A 24462-nucleotide genomic window follows, 5' to 3' on the forward strand; every position below is an offset into this window, starting at 1 on the left:
ACCTGACATATGTCTCCATCCCAGGACCCTGGGAACATGACCTGAGCCAAAGGCAGTCACTTAACCAACTGAGCCACCGAGGTGCCCCCTGTATTTAGTGTTTCTATTTCAGTTTTTCTAAGATGTTAATTTATATGAGAATAAAATAATATGAGGAAAAAAATCCAAGAGGAAATGCTGTATAAATGTAGCTATTTCCTTTTTTTAAGATTTTTATTTATTTATTTGAGAGAGAGAGAGAATAAGAAAGAGCCCGAGTGGAGGTGGAGGACAAGGAGGGGCAGAGGGAGAGGGAGAAGTAGGCTCCCTGCTGAGCAGGGAGCCCACGGGCTCGATCCAAGAACCCTGGGATCATGACGTGAGCCAAAGGCAGATGCTTAACCAACTGAGCCACCCAGGTGCCCTTAAATGTAGCTATTTCTATTGTCACGTGTCAAGTGACTGGCATTTAGCAGGGTTTTATTCTCTTCTTTCCTCTGTCCCCATTTCCCATGTCCTGAACTTCTGCTTATCCTTTATGGGCCAATACCTGGATCGCCTCCTTGGAGGAGCCCTTCCTGAGTGCCCCTGTAATTAGTTACTCTGTGCTCCTCCATCCTATACTCTCATGATTACATAATGCATGGTCTACTTACCTACATGTCTGTCTTTTCTGCCAGTGGGGAAGCCTCTTGAAGCAGAAACTTCCATTCAAGACTCATTCTTATTTGTATATTCCAGAGTCTAGATCAGTGCTTGGTATGTAGGAGTGTTTCGGGTGTGTAACTGAGTGAGTAGGTGGATGAATGAGTAAAGGAATAAATGCACAAACTGAGTGAAGGACTGGACCACTGGTAAAAGAAACCCTGGGTTGAGAAAGGTTTCCACTAGAAGAATTAAGACCAGGGGTCCTTGACTGGGGCAATCTGAGTCTCTGAACCAGTCCAAAAGCTGGACACATATCTGTGTCTGGGCACCTTTGGGGGAAGGGCAGAGAGTATGTAGCTGTCTTCAGATCCTCAGAAGTGTTCATGATTCCTAAATGTTGACAAGTTGCTGATCTAAACAGATAGAACAGGCAGGCCCCACTGAGAGGACATGACCAAATTATTACAGAAGAGGATGTGACAAAGGAGAAAAAAATCAGAGCTGGAGGGGACACTGAGTCCTGCATGGACCTCAGGAGAAGGTGTGGCCCCAAGACAGGAACTCCCAGAGTCTAGAAGGTGCTGCTGTTTCCTTGTAAAAAGTTCTTGTATGAAGAAACCCAGGGGATATTTTGCTTCTTGCACAGAATCTGTGGGCTGAAAGGGCTGCCCAGGTTCACTGGGTCCAATCACCTGCCTCCAGGTACAGCAAGCTGAAATAATCCCTGGCATACATTGGGTCTTTCTTGTCCCTGACAGCTTCCCTCCCTGACTCCCCTCCTGCACTTTTCTATCCTATCCTTGGCTGTGAAAACTTGATTTTAATTAAGAGTAGTGTCTTTCAAAAATGTGGATAGTGGCCCGTTGGGGAATTGTTTGTTTATTTATTTATTTATTTTAATTTTATTGTTATGTTAATCACCATACATTACATCATTAGTTTTTGATGTAGTGTTCCATGATTCATTGTTTGTGCATAACACCCAGTGCTCCACGCAGAATGTGCCCTCTTTAATACCCATCACCAGACTAACCCATCCCCCCACCCTCCTCCCCTCTAGAACCCTCAGTTTGTTTTTCAGAGTCCATCGTCTCTCATGGTTCATCTCCCCCTCCGACTTACTCCCCTTCATTCTTCCCCTCCTGCTATCTTCTTCTTCTTTTTTTTTTCTTAACATATATTGCATTATTTGTTTCAGAAGTACAGATCTGTGATTCAACAGTCTTGCACAATTCACAGCGCTCACCATAGCACATACCCTCCCCAATGTCTATCACCCAGCCACCCAATCCCTCCCACCCCCCACCACTCCAGCAACACTCAGTTTGTTTCCTGAGATTAAGAATTCCTCATATCATTGAGGTCATATGATACATGTCTTTCTCTGATTGACTTATTTCACTCACCATAACACCCTCCAGTTCCATCCACGTCGCTGCAAATGGCAAGATCTCATTCCTTTTGTTGGCTGCGTAATATTCCATTGTGTATATATACCACATCTTCTTTATCCATTCATCTGTCGATGGGCATCTTGGCTCTTTCCACAGTTTGGCTATTGTGGACATTGCTGCTATAAACATTGGGGTGCACGTACCCCTTCGGATCCCTCCATTTGTATCTTTGGGGTAAATACCCAGTAGTGCAATTGCTAGATTGTATGGTAGCTCTATTTTCAACTGTTTGAGGAACCTCCATACTGTTTTCCAGAGTGGTTGCACCAGCTTGCATTCCCACCAACAATGTAGGAGGGTTCCCCTTTCTCCGCATCCCCGCCAACATCTGTCGTTTCCTGACTTGTTAATTTTAGCCATTCTGACTGGTGTGAGGCAGTATCTCATTGAGGTTTTGATTTGGATTTCCCTGATGCCGAGCGATGTTGAGTACTTTTTCATGTGTCTGTTGGCCATTTGGATGTCTTCTTTGGAAAAATGTCTGTTCATGTCTTCTGCCCATTTCTTGATTGGATTATTTGTTCTTTGGGTGTTGAGTTTGATAAGTTTTTTATAGATTTTGGATACTAGCCCTTTATCTGATATGTCATTTGCAAATATTTTCTCCCCTTCTGTCATTTGTCTTTTGGTTTTGTGGACTGTTTCTTTTGCTGTGCAAAAGCTTTTTATCTTGATGAAATCCCAATAGTTCATTTTTGCCCTGGCTTCCCTTGCCTTTGGCGATGTTTCTAGGAAGAAGTTGCTGCGGCTGAGGTCGAAGAGGTTGCTGCCTGTGTTCTCCTTTAGGATTTTGATGGACTCCTGTCTCACGTTTAGGTCTTTCAACCATTTGGAGTCTATTTTTGTGTGTGGTGTAAGGAAATGGTCCCCCATTGGTGAATTGTGACCTGAACTTAGAGGGTCATGACCAGCTTTTAAAAAAAAAAAAATAGAAGATGATAGAAAATATTGAGTGCATCACACACGGAAGAGTGAGTGTTTTGTGAAACATCCTGTTTCAGCTCGATGTGTATGGGATTTTGATATCCTGTGTATTTCCTTCTGTGGGGTGTAGTCACAAATGACTGAATGAGGGGTCAGTGGTGAGAGATGAGGTGGGAGAAGAAACTGTGTCAGGGGTTCATGATTCGCTGCACTGGGAAGTCCTTTGCTCCAGACCAGAAGTTAGGAGCCTGCCACATGGCCCCCCACTGTCACCCCTTCTTGATTCTTTCCTCTCCTCCCCTGGGCAGGTTGTGTACGTCACTGCAACATTTCCATATATCATGCTTCTGATCCTCCTGATCCGAGGGGTCACGTTGCCCGGGGCCTCCGAAGGCATCAAGTTCTACTTGTACCCCGACCTCTCCCGGCTCTCTGACCCACAGGTAAGAGCTGCTTGCTCGATGCCCAGTTGCCTGTCACCCCTTGGAAGACCTCCGTGGGCCTCTGCTGCTAACCAGGGGGGGCTCAACAGCTGGCTGAGCACATGGAAACCCTTCTCACAGTAGTAATTTTCAGTGATAATTAACATTAACAAAAAACGAATTTGTGACATGGTAATAATATATGTGCTTGTTTATCAATACATCAAATAGCAAGATCCAAGGTCTGATAATTTTCATGGTTTCAAAGTAGTGATGAACACATGACATTTGGGAGATATCGATACTGTGATTTGGAACTATCTGGGATTTCTACTGCTAACAATACTATAGTTTGTTGTCTGCATTCATAATTGAAGAAGTGCTAAATTTCAGAGGTAAGTGAAAGTAAAAATACACTTTTGTATTTTTGTATTAATGGATGAGGAGACATCCATTTTTTTTGATTGAAGTGTAGTTGATATATAATGTTACATTAGTTTCAGGTGTACAACATAGTGATTCAGCATTTTTATATGTTACGAGGTGATCACCATGATAAATCTAGCTACCGTGTGTCACCATACAAAGTTGTTATATATTATTAACTATATTCCATATAGTGTACCTTGTATCCCTGTGACTTACTTATTTTATAACTGGAAGTTTGTACCTCTTAATCCCCTTCCCCTCTTTCACCTACCCCTCCAGCAACCACCACATTGTTCTCTGTATTTAGGAGTCTGGTTCTATTTTGTTTTGTTCATTTTTTTTTTTTTTTTTTTTAGATTCCACATATAAGCAAAATACAGTATTTGTCTTTCTCTGACTAATTTCCTTTAGCATAATACCTCAGGTCCATCAGTGTTGTCACAAATGGCAAGATTTCATTCTTTTTTATGACTGAATAATATTCCATTGTGTCTATACACCATATCTTCTTTATCCATTCACCTATCCATGGACACTTGGGCTGCCTCCATAATTTGGCTATTGTAAATAATGCCATGATGAACATAGAAGCAAGCACCCATATTTCTACTAAAACAAACATAGATGGATCATGCGTTAGAATGTAGAATCTGCATTCATAGAAGATGAGCCTGTAAGAAATTCCAAGTGTGCTGTCTATGTCTTCCAGCCAACCCTGTTAGGAGAACTTGGATGGAAAGGTTTATGGAGGGTGAGTTACTGCAGCTCAGCTGTATCTCATTACACTGATTAAGGTCCATGGTGGAGTGGCAATGTGTACTCATTTCTGTCTCAGTTTGCTGTGCTGTGAGGGGCCCCGAGGCTCAAGGCACCACCAGGCACCTGAGGCGGCATCCTGAATTGCAAGCAGAATCCCTAGGAAGAAGGAAATGAGCTCCTGACTGTTGGCCTCACCAACTCCAACCTACGATGGCAAAGGCTCAGTTGGAGAATCAGTTTTGGAAAAACTATTTCCAGAATCACTGGTCTGTGCATTTTTGTTAGATCCACAAATTCTTGACCCAGGACAGATTTCTTGTTCTTTCCTCTACTCACGGGTTTTCTTTATCCTGGTCCTCAAGGTCAGTCAAGAGATTCTGAGCATCACCTGCAGTTTCTAATCCTAACGATCATTGGAACACCTTGGAACATGTTAAAAGTACAATTTCAGGGAGTATGGGATGGCACCTGCACATCTGTATTATTAGAAAGCTGCAGAGGATATTCTGATCATCAGAAAAGTTTGGGAAAACTCAGCCAACACCTACGACCATAGAGCCCTATCTACACGTGTATACACGTGCACCACAAACTCACCCCCACACACAGAGCAGAGGTGAAGCCAGACAGTCCACCATTCACACTGCCTGCCCTCGTCATCCCAGTCTCCTGCCATCTCTGCCCTCTTAGGCCTTTGCTTCCAGGTCAGCACTTACCTGCAAGGCTATGCTGTGGAATGGCCACTTGGAGTCATGGCCAGCACATTGGGCCAACAGTCCGGACCTGGCCTTCCTCTGGCTCTGCTGCTGATCCTGAGTGACCTTGGACAATTTCCTTCTTTCTTCCTCTTTCTGGGCCTCAGTTTTCCCACTAATGACATGAAAAGGTTGAATTCAGTCAGCAGTTTCAAACTAGATTCAGAGAATCCTGCATTTTCTGTGAACATGGGTTGACAAACTGACTGCAGACCAGATTCCACCCTCTGCCCTTTTTTTTTTTTTAAGATTTTATTTATTTATTTGACAGAGAGAGACACAGCGAGAGAGGGAACACAAGCGGGGAGCAGGAGAGGGAGAAGCAGGCTTCCTGCGGAGCAGGGAGCCCGATATGGGGCTCGATCCCAGGACCCTAGGATCACGGCCCGAGCCGAAGGCAGACACTTAACGACTGAGCCACCCAGGCGCCCTTTTTTTAATAAATAAAGTCTTATTGGAACACAGCCATGTTACTTATTTTTTCACATATTGTTTGTAGCTGCCCAGAGGCATAACTCAGAGACAATGTGGAGTAGCTGAGACAGAAACCGTATGACCCCTTGTGTCGAGGGTGCCAAGACCCCACACACACTGAGTGATTCACTAGAAGGACTCAAAGGACTCAGAACAGTTGCACTCTTGAATATGGTTTATTTCCATCATCAGAGTCTGGAGGAATCCAAGCATAGGCTTCCCATGGCATTCTGCCAAGAGGAGACACACAGAACATATTCCTTCTTGCAGCATCGAAATTCAGCAGGATGTGGGCAGTATTTCTGCCCAGAGGAGATTGCTCAGGACTCGGGTTTTTAATGGGGAAGATTGATTGATGGATGGATGGGTGGATGGATGGATGGGTTTTTAAAGATTTTATTTATTTATTTGTCAGAGAGAGCACAAGCAGGGGGAGCGGCAAGCAGAGCAGGCAGAGGGAGAAGCAGGCTCCCCACTGAGCAAAGAGGCCAATGTGGGACTCAATTCCAGGACCCTGGGATCATGACCTGAGCTGAAGTTAGACGCTTAACTGACTGAGCCACCCAGGTGTCCCAATGGGGAAGTTTCATTAAGTGCACAGATACTTTCTGGCCATGTGGTCGATCACACAGTCCCCAGAATTCCCGACCTTCAGAAGGAAAGCAGGTGCTCACTGTAAGTTGCATTGCTTGTACAAGCAGTCCAGGCAGGTTGGCCAGCAGAATTCAGTGCCCCAGACATCCAAAACGACTGTGTGACTTAGTACCAGGGGGAACATCTTAGCTAAGTTCCCAGACACCAGTCAAGAGCCATTCTTGCCAGCAGGCCCTTTTGGACAGCAACATCATGCTGACTGTGGTAACTCTTTCCTGTACACCTGCAAAACCTATAATATTTACTATTTGGTCTTTTCTAGAAAAAGCTACTAACCTTGAGCTGCAGAACCCTCAGATGTCTGTAAGGGGAGAGTTGATGGCCTTTGACCTCCACCTGACCCCCCCACTCCATCCATGTTGCTCTCTACCTCTGCTCCCACCAGCCTGGTCCAGACACCAAGATCTCCCACTTGACAAAAGCCTCCTAACTGGTCTTCCAGAAAAGTCTCTTGGCCCCTGTAGGCCACTCTCATGCAGCAGCAGAGTGACCTTTTTGAAATATAAATCTGACAGACACCTCTTTGCTTAAATCGTTTCTGGGATTCCCTGTGGTCTTTCGAATAAGATCCAAATGGAAGGGCCTCCAAGGACTTCCTTGAACTGCCTCCTTGATGCATTCCACCCCCCCACCCCGCCGTTCCCCCTCTCTCAGTTCATTCCAGAGACTGGCCTTCTTTCTGCCTTGGGACCTTTGCACATGCTGTTTTTCTGTGGAGGACGCTCCCTTTCTTCCCCAGATCCCCCTTCCCCCTATTGCCCCACATCTACTCATACTTTAAGACTCAGTTTAAACATCATGTTTTCAGGCAAGTCTTTCCCAGCTGCCAACCATGCAGCCCCAAGGATTTCATACTTATTTTCCAAAGCACTTATCATATTCGCAATGAAATATTTATGTACATACATATATGTCTGTATTAAATGTATGATTCACTTAATGACTATGCATTTGCTTAGCAGGTATTTACTAAGTGCCTACTCTGTGTCAGAGATTATTTTAGGTGTCAGGGATATAGTAGTAGGCAGTGGACAAAACAATGACACCTTCCCTATGACGTTTATATGCTAGTCAAGGAAGAAGGCAGAAAACAGAAGTAAAAATAAAATATTCAGTCCATTAAATGGTGCCAAGACCCATGGAGACCAAGTACAGAGTGGCGAGGGGAGGGCTTGAGAGAGGGCTGAAGTTTCCAGCATGGTGGTGTCCAGGAAGGGCCTCCCAGAGAAGACAGCTTGGAAGCAAGGGCTTTATCTGCCTTGTCCACCACTGTGTCTCTAGTCCCTAGTTAGCTCAGTGCCTGGTACATAATAGGTGCTCAGTAAATGTTTTCTGAATGACTCCAAAGCCAAAGCTATTTTGATTTTTGAAGAAAGGTTCTATTGCTTTAGCTAAAATTCTAAAAACCTCCAGCTCACCAGATCTGAGAGTTATGCTTTTTGATCCTCCATCAGTGATGGCAAGGAAATGTGTATGTTTGTGTGTGTATGCCCCCAAAAGCAACAGTGAGAGTTAACTGTCTGGGGCAGAGGTAAGGATAGTGACTGCAAGATGGAAGGGTAAACAAAACTCCATGTAGCTAGTGTTTTCTGGAAGCTGAGGTATATTGCAGGAAGGGCCCAACACAACTGAAAAAGGAGGCAGGAGAGCCCGGAGCCTGCTTTCTGTCTGCTCCAGGGGGCTGAAAGGTTGGTGGTGGGGTGTACAGGAAACCTGACTCTGTGGAGGAGTCTTGACAACTCTTCAGACTTTGGAGGCTAGCACATCACACAGGTTTATCTCATTGGGCAGAGGGAAGGCAGCCTGTGAGTGGGTCGATAGAATCACAGATCCAGATCAGAGAGGCTGAGCTACTTGCCTGTGGCCACATAGCAGCTCAATGGCCCAACTAGGATTTAGAGCCCAGGGTTCCTGGGTTTTGGGCAAGAGAATACTAAATGAAGGAAGGTGAGGTCTGAAGAAGAAAACAACAGATCCACATGCCCCCCAAGCATTACCATTTGTGCACACCCAAGGTTCATCATCAGGAAGGCCCCGGTTTCAATTCCTGCTCTCCCGTTACTGGTTATTGGTAGTGTGGCCTCTAGCCAGGGTCCTCCCTCTCTGGGGCCAAGTCCCCTCTTTCCTAGAATGAGGGCTCCAGGTTGTAGTTCCTACCCCGTCAGATGACTATGAAGGTGAAATACAATGACCCAGTCAGTGGAAGAATGTTTTTTTCTTTTTATAGATATGTATTTATTTTTTCATGTGCGTTAGGAAAAAAAAAAACCTGGGACATCAGTCAACCACATTAAAATCATGACTTCATAGTTATTATTGCTAGAGTGTATCTATGTACACTCACTCATACACACACAAACACATACCTGTATGTGATAAGGAACAAGGTTAATTTATAAGCAGCTATTCAATAAATACTAGAATGAACATGGACTTGGCAAAAATAGTACCGGAGGAAGATGGCGGGCTGAAGTTTGGGACAGAGCCAGGGCTGGAGAATCATCCTGCAGTAGTGTTAGGACTTTAGGTAGCCACATGGTCCTGCTCAAAACAACTGAGGCATGGTTCTCAAAATTAGAGAAAGTAGGTCAGGAGAGCTATCGGCTGGAAATATTTAATCAGGAGATCAGAAAAAGGCTCAGTCTCTTGGTAGTTTTCTCCTTTTATCAAGTCCAGAAGTGTTTATTTTTCTGAGTAATGATCCTGACTCAGTTTCCCATTTGCACCTCCGACTGCACCAGGAAGAAAAGTTCCCAGAAAGACCTGGTGGTTTGGGTTGTCGAAGGGTATGAACACCCTTGTTTCTTGGGGATGATCTTGAAGTTGCAGTGTTCAGGCTTCCTGCAGCTACCAGGGACTAAAGGGTTGATGCTGGAGCTACGAAAATGCCTCTTGTGGGTAAACAAATGGAAAGGAGAGGGGATGGAGGAGGTGAGCCCCAGAGACGGGGGCTGGTCAGAGGGGCGGCTGCCGGACACGTTCAGGTCTCTGGCCTCAGAGCCCCATTCGTTCCCTGAACTGCTCTAGCCATTCCCAGAAGGATGGGGGTGCTCTTAGGTGGACTGAGGGCTAGCAGGGGTGAAATGAGCACTTCCTGGGAGTCCTCCCTAGGCTGCCAGCTCCATGAGGACAGGGATTACAACATGGATCCTGTGTACCACTCACCTGTTGCCAGATCCCAGCAAAGCTGTTCCTTAGTGAATCTCACTGATACTTACTGCATGTCTACCTATGCTACATATTCAGTATATAGAATGAATAAGAGCCCCCCCCACCCTTGTCCCCAAGGAGCCCACAGTCTGGTGGAAGAGGGTAGAGCCTCACTGGTCCTTGACTGGGTGGATTTCCCTCCCTATAAGAAGGAAGGAGATTGGAGGAGAACAGAGCTTCCCATCCTTCCTTTGGTCTGTTGAGAAGAACATGCACCTTGTTCTTGGTGATGGTCCTCGTGTCAAAGCATGGGAATAAGTCATGCCTTTTACACACTGAGGCAGACCTAGAGTAGCTGCATCCATGCCGCCAGTTTCCCTCTTTTGCTTCCCAGGGTTTTACGTGGGTAGGGGCTTCACGGGAGGGCTGATGGCTGATGCCCCGGGCACTAGATGGAACCCCCACTTGCCTTCTCTATCCTGCAGCTGGAAGGGCCAGCCCTGTCCCAGCGCTCCAGTAATAGCTGTGGGGCTTGCAGGTTATCATCAGAGCTTTACTTCTCTGGGAACACGTTTGGGGCTTCGTGAAGTTCTGGTGCCCGTGCAGGTCAGCCGGGTAGGACAGGCAGTGACCCACAGAAGGAAAACAACACTTGGGGTGCCTTCTGCCCCATAGGACACTCTTGCTCCCTGCAGCCCACATCCTGACCAGAGTGACAAGGAGGTAGGGCCTTTCCGTGATCCAGGATCTGCATGAATTCCAGCCCTGGCCTCCAGCTCCCATCCCTGCTGCTTACAAGGGGTTCAAGAAATGCCTGTTTGCGGTGTCATTTACATTTCTAAAGGAACACAGGTTTCCTGACTGGTGCGGTGCTTGGGACCTCAGCTCCCTGGGGCCTTAGACAAGGGAAAAATCCTTTTAAGGGGTGCCCCTGGTCCCTCTGGGCTTGTGTGGCATTCTGCATGAAGACTGATGGAGTGTTGATCTGGACAGGCAGATGCCTTCACAGTGGCCCCCTCCTTCTGTCTCCCCAAGCCATTGAGCAAGAGAATTCCAGAAAGCATGTAAAGAGAGCTCTGCTGTGTGGAGCCTGGGAGCCAAGAACACCTTCCTCATGGAATAACTATGAGGTCTAGAGAGAGAGTCATGGAAGTTGTTTTAAGGTCTCAAGGGCTGTGCACCCTACTGTTGTAGTCTCTGTGAGAGCTTCCTGACCACCTTGTTTTAAATCACTCCTTCACTCCCACCCCGCATGTCCTGTCCACCCCCCACCTTTGGTTTTTGCCATGACACCTGCCAACATCTAAGACACCTTTCATTTTTTGTCACCATCCTCCCCCCTCACTAGAATGTTAGCGCCAGGACGGCAGAGGATGAATCTGTTATGTTCACTATTAGCTCTCCCACCCCTGGAAACAGTGCCTGCCAACATTAAGAGCTCAGTCGATATTTTTTGGAAGGAAGGAAGGATGGAAGGAAAGAATTGAAGGAAGGAAGGAATTGAAGGCAGGCAGGCAGGAAGGATGGACAGTTTCAGGAGAAGCCTATGTGACTCTCTGTTATGGTGACCTAGCTTGTCATGGGTAAGCTCTCCAGAGACAGGATTTGTAGTGCACTGGAATCTGGTTTCTAGGAAAGGAAACTGGAGTCACTCTATTGCCATTGACCAGCTTGGTGTCCTTTAGGCTGTCCCTTTACCTTTTGGGACTCGGGGTTCTCACCTGTCCGTTGGGGTAAGAATACCCACCATACAAGGTTGCTGTAAAGTAAGTGTGCACATGATTGCAAAAGCACTTCTAGTTCTCATTTTTGGTACCCAGCCCAGGGTCTGGCATGCAGTAGGGCTCTGGGGACACCAGCAGTGTTCTTCATTTGCCTCTATGTCACTGGCTCTGGACAGGATGAGTCGTAGCCCCACAGCCCAAGGGGGAGGCTTTGAACTTGGAACCGAGTGCCTTTATTGTGAACCCAGTAAATTAAGTTTCTCGTCAAGAACTTGAAGCGACCCAGCAGCTTGCCTTCTTTGTCCTCTGGCAATTTGCTTTCCGTGGTCTCATAACTTTCTAAACATCTATTTGTCTTCACTGTCAGCCCTGTGTTCTCTCTGAAGTGTGGAGTGCTCACACTCCTTTTTTTTCCCTCAAATTTTTATTTTTTCTCTTTTCAGTCTTTGGGGAATGGAGGGGCTCTTGCAGGAAATCACATTTTCCTTGCCCCAGATTCCTGCCACTCTCACTTTTCATTGTGTTTCAAGTGTGTGTTTTCAGGGCAAGAACAGAAAGGCCTGTCACAGATCCAAATCGCGGGGTCTGCTTTCCCAGGGTGTGCACACGTCCCCCAAGTCAGTCTCTTCTATGGAGGGAACTGGAGTCTGCAGCTAAGGTGTCCAAGTTCTGGAGGTGGGGCAAAAGGATATCCAAACAGGGAGAGCATCGCAGAACACTAGAAATCTATTCCACCTGCCCACCCCACAAGGACAAATCAAGGAAAACAAGACCCTCATTTAAAACCTTACCTGATGAACCTTATGGATGTGCCCATGGAATTGCTGCCACCTGGTGGCAGTGTACTCTGGTTCCAAATGATCCAAGGAAAAATGGATGGGCCTCTTGGCTGCTGGACTTTGAAACCAAAATGTAAATAACGACACTGACATACAGATGTTGGATACGTTTTGAAAATATTGCAAACCTCACTGAACATGAGAGCTATTCCCTGAGACTGAAAATCAATCAAGGTTTCCTTTTGGTATATTTGATTCTGGGCTAGGGTCACTGTTCTACCAGCATTCATTTGTTGTCTCCTAAGTACCAGGCAGTGGGGATACAGAATCAGATGACATAATTCTTGTCTTCAAAAAGATGACAGTCTTTTGGGAGACACACATAATTAAGTCAGCGATAACAGTGGTGAAGGGAGTTACTGGGGTTGGAATTCACCTGACACAGGTGTGCTCCTTCCAGTCACCAGGTGAACTCAAGAATTAGAGACACATTGCTGATCTAACCCACACACTGAAAGAAAGATAGTGAGTATTTCCTCTTTTCTTGACTGCTTGAAATTCCTTAAGAGTTGCTAGTTGTGGAATCAGAATTCTGATATATTCCACGGAGATTCTGTGCATCGTTGGGGCTCCTCATTAAATTAAAAGCTCCACAGGTTTACTCAAGAGGAGGTTTTGTGAATTTTAATTCTGAGCTGTTTCAGCAGCCCCTTATTAATCTATAGTCTCAGTGGTTGAAGAACTGCTTAGGTACACATAAGAGTAGTGATACTAGTTACTGTTTCTTGAAGGCTGATTCTCTGACAGGTGCTGTGCTTCACAAACTTGTCATTTAATTCATCCTATTCACTGAATCAGCAAATACTTACTGAAAATTATTTTCTAGACCCAGGTACTAAGTCCTATATATAAGTACCTTAAATTCTTTTTTTCTTAAAATTTTTTATTGTTATGTTAATCACCATACATTACATCATTAGTTTTTGATATAGTGTTCCATGATTCATTGTTTGTGCATAACACCCAGTGCTCCATGCAGAACGTGCCCTCTTTAATACCCATCATGAGGCTAACCCATCCCCCCACCCTCCTCCCCTCTGGAACCCTCAGTTTGTTTTTCAGAGTCCATTGTCTCTCATGGTTCGTCTCCCCCTCCGATTTACCCCCCCTTCGTTTTTCTCCTCCTGCTATCTTCTTCTTTTTTTTTTTCTTAACATATATTGCATTATTTGTTTCAGAGGTACAGATCTGTGATTCAACAGTCTTGCACAATTCACAGCGCTCACCATAGCACATACCTTCCCCAATGTCTATCACACAGCCACCCCATCCCTCCCACCCCCCACCGCTCCAGCAACCCTCAATTTGTTTCCTGAGATTAAGGAGATTAATTCCTGAGAATTCTTCATATCAGTGAGGTCATATGATATATATCTTTCTCTGATTGACTCATTTCACTCAGCATAACATTCTCTAGTTCCATCCACATCGTTGCAAATGGCAAGATCTCATTCCTTTTGATGGCTGCATAATATTCCATTGTGTATATATACCACATCTTCTTTATCCATTCATCTGTCGATGGACATCTTGGCTCTTTCCACAATTTGGCTCTTGTGGACATTGCTGCTATAAACATTGGAGGGCATGTACCCCTTCGGATCCCTACATTTGTATCTTTGTGGTAAATACCCAGTACCTTAAATTCTTATGACCTGTAAGATAGGACCTAAGGTCCTATTGCCCTAAGAAAAGTTCTCTCTTAAGGTCATGAGAGTTTTAAAACCTTTGTCCTAAAGGTTTTTCATATGGGGGACTGAGGTTCCAAGAAGTTAAAGCACTTGCCTTCCAGTAGCAGAGATAGCACTTGAACCCAGGTGACTCTGACTTCGTCATGTAATGGATGCAATCCTGAAACCCTTTGTCGTATCTGATTTTTCTGGCTTTGCTCTTACCCTGCAGCCCTGGGCTGCCAATCCTGCCTCAGGCATCTTTGAGCATCCCAGACCTACATGACTCCTTTGCAAGAATCCTAGTATCTAGCATCAGGTGGGTTTAGTCCCCATCCAGTGCAGGAATCCCCTCTGTAGTAACCTGATCAGTTTCTGATTCTGGATGGGCTCACCCTGGACGTTTATAGCTCAGCCATCAGCCACAGCCTCACAGGGGACCTCCACATGCACATCTGGGTGTACAGATCCCCCTTGCTAGTGCCCCACACTATAGATTATAACTATTTCAGCTGTCCCGCAGTCTGGCCCTGCCTCCTTGGCCTGGTGAGACTGTGCATTCTACTCGGACTCTAGCCCTCTGTGCTGTGGTCAAGAAATTGTCCCCAGGTGGAATGCTGGGCAAAACCCCCTTGGAAGTTCCCATCTCTTAGGAATAGTAGTCTTGCCCTGCATGTTATTCAATGCCTGAAACAGTTGCCTCCTCTATTTTGTCTGCTTTGATGGTTGCTTATGGAGGAGGGCTAGTCTGATACCAGTCACTCAGTCATGACCAGAAGCAGAGGTCTGACTCTCCTGCTTACAGCACCCCCATCAGCTTCCCCTTGCACTAGGATTAACATCCAGACTACTCACCATGGACCTTGTTGGCCTTGTTCCATCTCCCACAGGGCATTGGGCATTCTAGGCTCTTTCCTACCATAGACCCTGCCTGTCTGGATCACTGTTCTCTCATGGCCTGCTCCTTCTTGCCCTGCAAATCTGAGCTCCAAAGTCAGGTCACCTCTGGCCCCTAGAGCTCAAACACCCCCACTAAACCCCATGACTTTCACCAAACCCCTGTTTTCTTTTATTCACAGGGCTGATGGCTGTCTGAAGCAGTCTCATGTGTTGGTTGATGTGTTCACTGTTAGCCTCCCCCTGTTAGAATGTAGCTCCATGTAAGCAAAGAACTTTGTGCACCGTGGATTCCCCAGCACCTGTCACACAGCCTGGCACATGTTAGACCCCCAGTCAATACTAGATGGGTGGGTGGGTGGATGCCATATAGTGGCTCAGATAAAGGACTGCACACAGTCAGGAGAACAAAATTATTTCCAATTATACATCCTTTGGCCACTTTCTGAAACATATAGCCTTTGTTTGGATCCTTGAAGGATGGGGAAGAGAAGGCTGTTTGGAGATAAGTGAAGATCAGAAGGAGGAAAGTCTACATATATGAAGGGAATGGTCAATAACTCAGTGTGCCAAAGGACAGGTTTTGTTGCAGGGAATCATAAGAAATAAGATTGAGACAGCAGACTGAGGCCCCTCACTGGGAACTTTGAGTGCCAAGCCCGAAGAGTTTAGGACTTCATTCGCCGGCCAGGAGGGAGCTGTTGAAAGTTTCTGGGCAAGAGGTTGATTGGCATGTACAGAGCTGTCACTTCAGAAGATTGCTTAGACAGGAGGGGCTCAGTAGACGTTGGCAGCAGAGTTTTAGAGTCAGACAGAGCTGCATTTGAATGCCTGCCTCTCACTCACCTCGTTGTGTGACCTTAAGCAGGCACACAACCTCTCTGGGCCTCAGTTTCCTCTCTTGTAAGCCTCAACATCCAATCTTTTACTCATCTACCCCCTTTGTAGACATGGTAAGATTCAATGAATTGGCACCATGTGAACTTCTCTAGGGTCATAAAAAGAGAAAGAAAATAGAGTGAGTTTGGAGGTGAGGAAAGAAGTGGATGCATGTGTCAAATGACCTTGATTTTGGAGGGGGAGGACAGTAAAGCAAGAGGGAAGTCTGCCAAGGACAGTGGGGGCTTTGCAGCATCATAGGGGACCCAAAAAGTGGCCCTCCAATTGTGACATCATGGATTTATGGGCAGATGTGGTTGGAGTTAGTGCCATTGTTTGAATTCTTCTGGGTACTTCCAGAAGCCCAAGAGGTGCTGCAGAGGAAAGAGACATGGGGCTCATTTTAAAGAGATGTCAGCAAACCCTGAAGATGCACCTGCTGTCTGCTAGGTCTGACCATGTACTGGGAGCATGAGGGATGAATTGGGCAGTGCTGTTGTTCTTGAGGATTTTACATTCTCATAGGGAGAGAGAGATGTCACCAGGAGTGGCCACAGTGGGGGCCAGAGGGGGCAATGGAGGGTCATGACCCCAGCTGTACCGGCACAGGAGAGGAGTAACCATGAGCCTATCTCCAGGGATTCTTAGGCTGTTTTTTGTTTTGTTTTGTTTAGAATTCCAGCCTCATGTTTATTCATCCAGCAAGTATTGAACACCTACTTCATACCAGGCATTGTGCTGGCTAGGCCTTTGCTTTTTAAATGAATCAGCAGAAATGTGCAAGGTATCTACTCTTGCTGGACATTTGCTGGGCTCTGTGGGAGTGGGGTGGAGTATGTGGATGAGTGGTGTTTTCTAGGACAGGGGTTTTTAATTGGGGAGGGCTTTTGGGCCCCCACCCCACAACTGGACATAAAATTTTCTGTGCTAAACATGTTCTTTCTTAATTAATAAACTTTCTAAAAGCAGTTTTAGCTTTACAAAAAAATTAAGCAGATACTACAGAGAATTCCCATATACCTCCTCACCCCTGTTCTGGTTTCCCCTGTTATTTAACTCTTATATTAGTGTGGTGCATTTGTTACAATTGATGAGACAATCTTGAGACATTGTTATTAACCATAGTTTATATTCAGGTTCATTCTTTGTGTTGTTCACTCTGTAGGCTTTGAAAAGTGCATAATGTATCTACCATTACAGTATCATACGAATAGCTTCAGCGCCCTAAACATCCCCTGTGCTCCACCTTCTTCCTTCCTTCCCTGAACCTCTGGCAACCACTGATCTTTTTACTGTCTCCATAGTTTTGCCTTTTCCAGAATGTCGTACAACATGTAGCCTTTTCAGATTGGCCTCTTTCACCTAGTAATAAGCATTTTAGGTTTATGCATATCTTTTTGTAGCTTGACAGCTCATTTCTTTTTAACACTGAAAAACAGTCCATCAGCAAGATGTACCATATTTGTTTATTCTTTCATTTATTGATGGATGTCCTGGATACTTCCAAGTTGGGCAATTATGAATAAAGCTGCTAGAAACATTTGTGTGCAGATATCTCCTTAAGCATGTTTTTCTTTAAAGGAGTCCAGCCGCTCTCAACAATCAAGATCCCTGTTCTTGAGCTTTTGACCAGAGCTTTTATATAGTGTGGGGGTTACCATCAGATTGCTTTGATTTGAAGCATGGCTCATCCACTTACTAACTATAACCCTGGGCAAATTACTTAGCTCTCCGTGCCTTTGTTGTGTGGTTTTTTTTAAATCTGTAACGAGGGCTGTTGTGAGGATTAAATGAGATAGTCCTCATTCATGATGTGCGTTGCATCATGTCCAGCATATAGTAGATGCTCAATGAATGTTGGCTCTTATTTTCTTTTAAGAGATGACTGTGCCTTTGATTTTATTTTCTTGACCAACACTTCAGGGTTTTTTGCAGGCTTGTTCAGCATAAACTGATTTAACCTTCTCCTGTTCTCATAGAGTTTGCTTTTAAAACCCTGTGGAAAACAGGTATGGCAAAAAGAGAAGATACACATGTTAATGGAAGCTGCTATTATGCTAGGTGTGGTGGCAGAGTTAACTGACATTTTAAGACAATGGCCCTAAAACCATACTGCTCAAAGTGTGGTCCCCAGACCACCAGCAGCAGCAACCTTATTTTGCAGCTTGTTGAAAATGCAGATTTTCAGGCTCTATCCCAAACCTGTTCATTGCAGTCTGCATTTTAGCAACATCTGTCTCTGGTTTGTATACAAATGAAAGTTTGAGGAGCACTGGTCCAAGAGAGTATGCAGGGCAGGCTGAGACCTGTCAGACAAGCAGTGAGGGCTGTGTTCAGAGGAAGGAGTGGGGCTGGGGCTGAGTGTTGGGGCCACCCACCTGCCCTCACTCACACTCCAGAGCAGAGGGAGGTAGAGATCACTCCAGGGATTTCTGCAGAGCTGGGGGGTGGGGGGAGAGGGGGGCTATCTCTTAGGAATCATTTGTGAAGAGAATGGATCCCTTCAGGGATTGCCCACCCTTTAGAACAATGCTGTCCATTACGGTAGCCAGAAACCATATCTCACTATTTAAATTTAAAGTAATTAAAATTAAATAAAAGTTAAAGTTCAGTTTCCTCAGTTTCATTAGGCAAATTTCAGATGCTCAATAGCCACATGTGGCTAGGAGCTACCATATTACATAGAGCAGTTATAGAACACTTCTATAATTGCAGAAAATTCTACTGGACAGTAGTACTCTAGATGGAAAATGGCCCAGGAAACAGGGATTGGGGGGTGTGTGTGGTCTGGAAACTGAAACTCAAATTGCTCCAGGCACTTGGAAGTGGAGTGGTGACTCCTGGCTCTTTGAAGGAATGCTGTCAGTATTGTGGGATTCCTTCCTGTACCCCATAGAGGCCAGGTTATTTCCAGAAGCGTTCAGAGAATGCCAATTGAAGAATCAGGACTGGAACTGTGGCCACAGTTGTCTTGGGCAGAAAGCACGGCAACTGGAGGGCCACCCTGTGAGGTCCTGAGAAGGCGGTGATAGCTGCTCATACAGCAGTTCCTGGCTGGGAAGAAGGGTCTTCTCTGGAGCACAGTGGAAATGCAGAAGACGCCAAGTTCATCAGAGTGGCTGTTGACTAGCCTCATCCTTTTTCTGAACAAGAAAATGCCATAAGATACAAAGTTCCCTCTAAATTTCACATCCCTCTCCATCCTTGTTATGGTTATTTGCTACTTTTTAAAATACTGCCTTGTTACTTTCTGGAGTTGATACTTGGATTTTACAATATATTTACCCATTTCTTTGTTCTCTATTACTTTCACTCCTTTCTACTGGATTAAATTTCCTTTGTATTGAAGTACATACTTTAATAGTTCTTTGAGCAAGCCCTGTGGGGACTAGCTCTCATAGTCTGTTCATGTCTGAAAAGATATTTATTTCACTGTCACTCTTGACTGGTAGTTTAGCTGGGTATGGAATTCTAGGCTGGTGATGTTAAAGTTGCAGTTTAAGCTTGGGTGCCCACTTTACAGGAGCCAGGTGTGATCAAACCCATACCCAGAAGTTCCATGTTGAATCCTGGGCTAAGTGGTAGAATTTTCTAACACTCCATTCATCATAGGACAGTCCTTTTCTGGCTCCTTGCCTTTTGCAGTAAGCCCACTCAGCTTTTGGTCATGCTCAGGGGCTGTGATCTTAATTCTATCCTTGAAAAGGAGTTTAAACCTCAGGCTTCTCTCTGGTTGGATATCCCCATGGGTTGCTGAGTTTATTTCTCCTCCTTCTCTTTTAGCTTTGACTGCTCTCATTCTGGCATCTGGGAGAATTTTCTATCTTCTTTTCAAGCCAGGCTATGATTTAAAATGGCTATGATATTTTATAATTATGTGTTTTCTGTATCTCCTATAAAAATATGTGTAACTCTCAGTATTTGCTTCTCTTCATCTGCTAGTCTTGAATGTGACATACTGAGTGTTCAGGTAGCACATTAAAGGAATTGGCCCTTAGTCATTTGTGCTTAATTTAGCAGCTCAGTCTTATTTGTAAAATCATATGTTTGTGGTGATTTCATATTTCATGCTACCCATTGAATCTATTTTCTGACAATAAATTTGCTTCCAGCACATACAGTAAGATCATATTCATCAAGATAAAAAGCCCCATGGAGCCCATTTATTTGCTATTTTAACAAGTTTGAAAGTTAATATTTAGGCTTGTTTTCTTCTTTAATGGATGAGTAGCTGAATCCCCAAGAGAGGACATGACTTACCCATGTCCTCAGCTAGTGGACAACTGGACTGGAATGCAGAACCTACAGTTGAAACATCTGTTTTCTAATTTCTAAACACTTATTTCTAATATTTCTATCTCTTTGAGCTTGTTTTCCCACCTGTGAAGTTAAGAGGTTAGACTAGACATGGAATCAGCTCCTGACTGCCTGGTTTTGTAACATTGGGCAGACCACTTAACCTGTCTGGGCTTCTATCTTAATAAGCCCTACCCTCTGTACCTTGGATGACTGTCAAGAGTAACAAATGGGTTGATATGTACAACAGAGCCCTGAGAAATGCAAGAGTTGCAGAGAGGTGCATGGGATTCTTAAAAATAAGATGCTCTGAGTGCCTCCTGCAACTCTTCCATGGTTAGGAAGAAGTCTGCTTTGCAAATGCAATGTGTTCTTATGATTTCTGACCCAGTACAGACTGGAGCAAGAAACGCAAGGATCTCTTCTGTCTGTAAGCAGAAGATGACAAGGCTTTGATACATCTTAGTTTGCTGAGATTGTGACATTTGATGTTCTTCTCTGTGAAAACTCACTGGTCTGTGAATCTTATGTTCTACTTCCCTCACTTCTCATATGCAGACCAAGCACTGGAAAGCCCTGCAGGGTGAGCACTGCGTCCTGCATAATATTCACAAAGAGGTCAAACATAGCTCCGTCTCCTTGATTAGAGCCTTAGAGATGTTCTAAATGCGAGGGGCCGGTGGGCAAAGCTCAGCCTCCAATGTTGTAAGTGCCTTGGTCCTTGCATTTCCTACCCTCCCCTGCCCTGAGAAGACAGTGTTGCATAGTGGGAAACTCCCATGCTCAGAATGAGAGTACTCAGCTCCGTCCCTGACCTTGAAAAGGCATTGTCCTTCCTTGTGCCACCATTCCCTCAGCCATAAAATTAGGGTATCAAGTAAAATCACTGGTTTTCAATATTTTCATTACTAGTAGCCCTTTACTTTTCTTTTCTCCCTTATGACCCATTTCCATGGGCTACTTCATACGGATAGGAAGCTCCTATTAGCAGTTGCATATGTCTGATTAATAAAAGGTAGCAGAGCCCAGGAATTATTCTTTAAAATGTCCTTTGTGAAAACGAGACCCAGAGATTTGAGACGATCTATCTGTGATCATGTGAATGTTTTTATGTTATAAATCATCCACATGCCTCCAAAGTTATGGATGATAGTGCATTAAGATTTCTCCAGGCCATAAGACTAAGTAAGGGGAAAGGGTCAGATGAATGTCATTCTAAATAAGTATGTGGTTAACCTCCTTGGGAAGACAATCCAAACTACATTTGATCATCCTCCAAGACTACCCTTCCAGAACATGAACGACATCTTATTCAACCAACACTATTCAGCTAACACTCAGCAAGTGCTCACTAAATGCTTATATAGAATGCGATCATCATCTCGGTGCTTGGTTCATGCCTGGGACAGTGGGTGCCATGGTATTGTTTACACCTCAGAATAGGTGACAGAGTTCTCCACAGAGTGGAGAAGACAAGAGTGGTAAAGAAAGAAAGGGTTTTCTCTAAGAAAGACAGGAAAATAAATTACAGACATGGACTTCTTAGTGAATGCCTCAGAAGCAAATGTAAAATGAATCTCTACAGTTGTACATAGGTGACTGGGGACTGGTACATACTTATCCATTGCTCCTCCTCCTCCCATCAGCCCTGGAAGGTTGTCCCACCTTATCCAGAAGAGAATTGTGGCTGAAAATGAGGTTTAAGAACTCAGATAAATCCATGAATTGCAGTTGGATGATTTAAGGAATTCAGAAATGTTTTCAATCATTGAGGTGATGTCAAGGAGGAGAACAAAGGAATCTCAGAAAACCCCATGTTTTCTGGTCAGCGGCTGACTCTGGGTTTGGCTTCAGACCGTCCCCTGGGCAGCAGAGGGATTGCCTTCATTTACCCCTCACTGATGTGATCATGAGTTACTGGTCACAAAGCATATTTCTTCTCACCGAGGCATCCCTCGGAATCATTTCCCTCCCGAGTTTGTGGATATGAGTCATCTCAGTGAGCCCACCACTTCCTGCTGCTGACATGAGAACTTCCCCTCTGTCATCTTGTTGGTTCTGCCTGCACAGGGAACACCCACATATCCACTACCTAGATTCTACCATCAATATGTTGCTGTGTCTGCTTCATCACAGGCCTCTCCAAGCCTTCTATCCATCTATCCATTTAACTTATTTTTTTATACATTTCAGAGTAAGTTGCAGACATCTGCACACTTTACCCCCTAAACACTTCAACATTCATGTTTCATTTATTTTTGAAATGATCATTCTGGTTTTGTTCCCTATGCCAGTGCCCGTGGAAGTTGCTAAGGGAGGCATGAGGAATGAGGTCAGCCCCTCACTCACGGCAGCTTTGCCCAGAGCCAAGGCCACAGTCATGGAGCATCATTTGGGAGGGAATGTTGTGGCAGCCTGTCAGTGTTTCCCATTAGTCCATATGTGAGGTTAGCCATCCGTCCTGTGTTCTTGCCCTCTAACACCTTGCTGTGGTCAGGAAGGTGGGGTCAGTCTGCAGGTGGAAGGCAGCCTGCTATGCCACTGTGCTGGCTCACTCACTGTACCACCTGGATCTGCTTCTGCCCTCTGTCCTGAGCTCTCTGGGTGCCAAGATTCCCAAGGATCTGGTATTGTTTAAAGCTCTCACTTCTCCATTCAGATGGGCAGAGGAGAGGCAGTGTGAATCAGGTGGCCATGGGGCTGTGAAGTTTTGTTTTGTTTTGTTTTTTTAAAGATTTTTTTTTATGAGAGAGAGAGTTTGTGAGAGAGAGAGAGCAAGCACAAGCAGAGAGGGGGAGGCAGAGAAGGAGAAACAGATTCCTTGCTGTGTCGGGAGGCTGACGCAGGTCTCAGTCACAGGACCCTGAGATCATGACCTGAGCTGAAGGCAGATGCTTAACCGACTGAGCCACCCTGGTTGACAAGGATGCAGGGAGGTTGGAGGAGAACAGTATGTGAGTGGATGTGGGCAGGTCATCACATGTCAGGCACCAAATCCATCTGGACTTTGGGCCTGTGTAGCTGGTCATCCCTGGGCATCTCCTCTTGGTTGAGATGGTGGCAGTCTCATGGGAAGATTCAAAGGAGGGCTTTGGGATCAGACAGATCTCAGTCTGAATCTTCCATTCACTGGCTAGGTGGTGAAGGGCCACCTCCACAGCCTCTCTGGGCTTCAGGTTCCCCATCTGTAAATGGAGAAAATCAGAGTTCCTAGTTCAGAGTGTTGTGGGAGGGACTGAGATAATAGCCTTGTAGGCCCCCAGTGAAGAGAGTGAGGCGCATGAGGATTTGAGAGCCTGGTTTTCTGCTGCTGAGATGATAGAAAAGAATGCACTCACCTTTTTGGGGGGGCAAAAGGTGTCTGCATCCCTACATGTTGCTCATGTAAGCAGCTTGCATAGTTCCCCGAAGGCCCACATGGAGGTGGCAGGTTTCCCCTCTGATCTCACTACTGATGCTGCCCACAGGTGCAGTCCCAGGGAGAGGAAGAGGTCCTCAGTGAAGCCTGCAGAGCCCAGTTCCCTGGGGTTTGTCTGCGGGGCCCGGGAGAGGAGGTGTGAGCTTGGGAGTAGGCCTGGCCACTCCTGGGAGCACTCACCCCTGGGGGCAGAGAGAAGGCCAGGGCTCTGGGGCCAGTCTAGAATAGCTGACTTTTCTTCTGCTTCTCCTCCTGGGACACACCTAGTTAGCTTCCCAGACTCGTAAAAGACTCTTTCTCAAGCCAGAAGTAATGACCCTTCTCTGGCTACTCAGCCACTCCCACTGGATAAAGCATTTACTGTGAGTCAGGTAACCGGTGTGTACTCTATACACATTGTCTTCTTTTGTGTCCGGAACAAAGTCTGCACCCTGGAGCTGCTGTTCTTCCCACGGTACCCATGAAGAAACTGAGGTTCAAAGAAGTGGCTTCTCCGAGGTCACCCAGCAGAGCTGGCACTCAGCCAGATCTGTCTGATACTGTAGACTGGGGAAGGCGCTTGTCTGACTTCCTTTTCCCTTGTTCACTTGCTAGATTGCAAGCTCCTGAGCAGGGAATAGGGGTCTTAATTGTGTGCATATTCTCCACCCCTGGCAGATACGTGATGCTCAGAGAGTGTTGCAGAGGGAATTGACTGCTAAGTTTCTTAGCAACAGAAAACCTCAGAGATTTCTACCCTAACTTTCAATGAAATGCAAGAATTTCCTCACTGCACCCCCAACTACTTAGCAAAAGGGAGCTCATCCTAGGGCTGGAGCTTTCAAGCCAGGGACAAAGCTTTTCCGCTGCTGTGACTGTCCCCACACCCTTTCCACTATGGATCCCCTTCGGAAGGCTCTTTGGGACAGGAATTTGAGTGCTTTCCCTTTCACTATCAGAATTCTGTTTCCCATAGGAGTGAGTAGCATCTTCCTGCATCATCCCTACGGCTACCACAGGCATTTTCCCACTCAAAGTCAGAGCAGCTTCCAGCCAAACATACAGCGATAAATGAAATACCAGCTCTGTGAATCCACAGGGCCCAGGAAGGT

The 24462-nt window shown here is 45.5% G+C and overlaps 1 protein-coding gene across 4 annotated transcripts in view; it reads left to right on the forward strand.

Moving 5' to 3' along the window:
* SLC6A11 (solute carrier family 6 member 11) overlaps positions 1-24462 on the forward strand; it is a 135174-nt gene that overhangs the window by 58524 nt on the left and 52188 nt on the right. For all 4 annotated transcript variants that reach the window (XR_003518396.2, XR_003518397.2, XM_027586058.2 and 1 more), the window contains exon 6: positions 3314-3448. Coding sequence is in view for 2 of the 4 variants with exons in the window: in XM_027586058.2 (XP_027441859.1) it covers positions 3314-3448 (135 nt within the window). In the remaining 2 variants the exon portion in view is untranslated. The remainder of the gene's footprint in view (positions 1-3313; positions 3449-24462) is intronic.

This window comes from Zalophus californianus, chromosome 1 (genome assembly GCF_009762305.2).
Source record: "Zalophus californianus isolate mZalCal1 chromosome 1, mZalCal1.pri.v2, whole genome shotgun sequence".
In the NCBI taxonomy this organism is placed as follows: Eukaryota; Metazoa; Chordata; class Mammalia; order Carnivora; family Otariidae; genus Zalophus; species Zalophus californianus.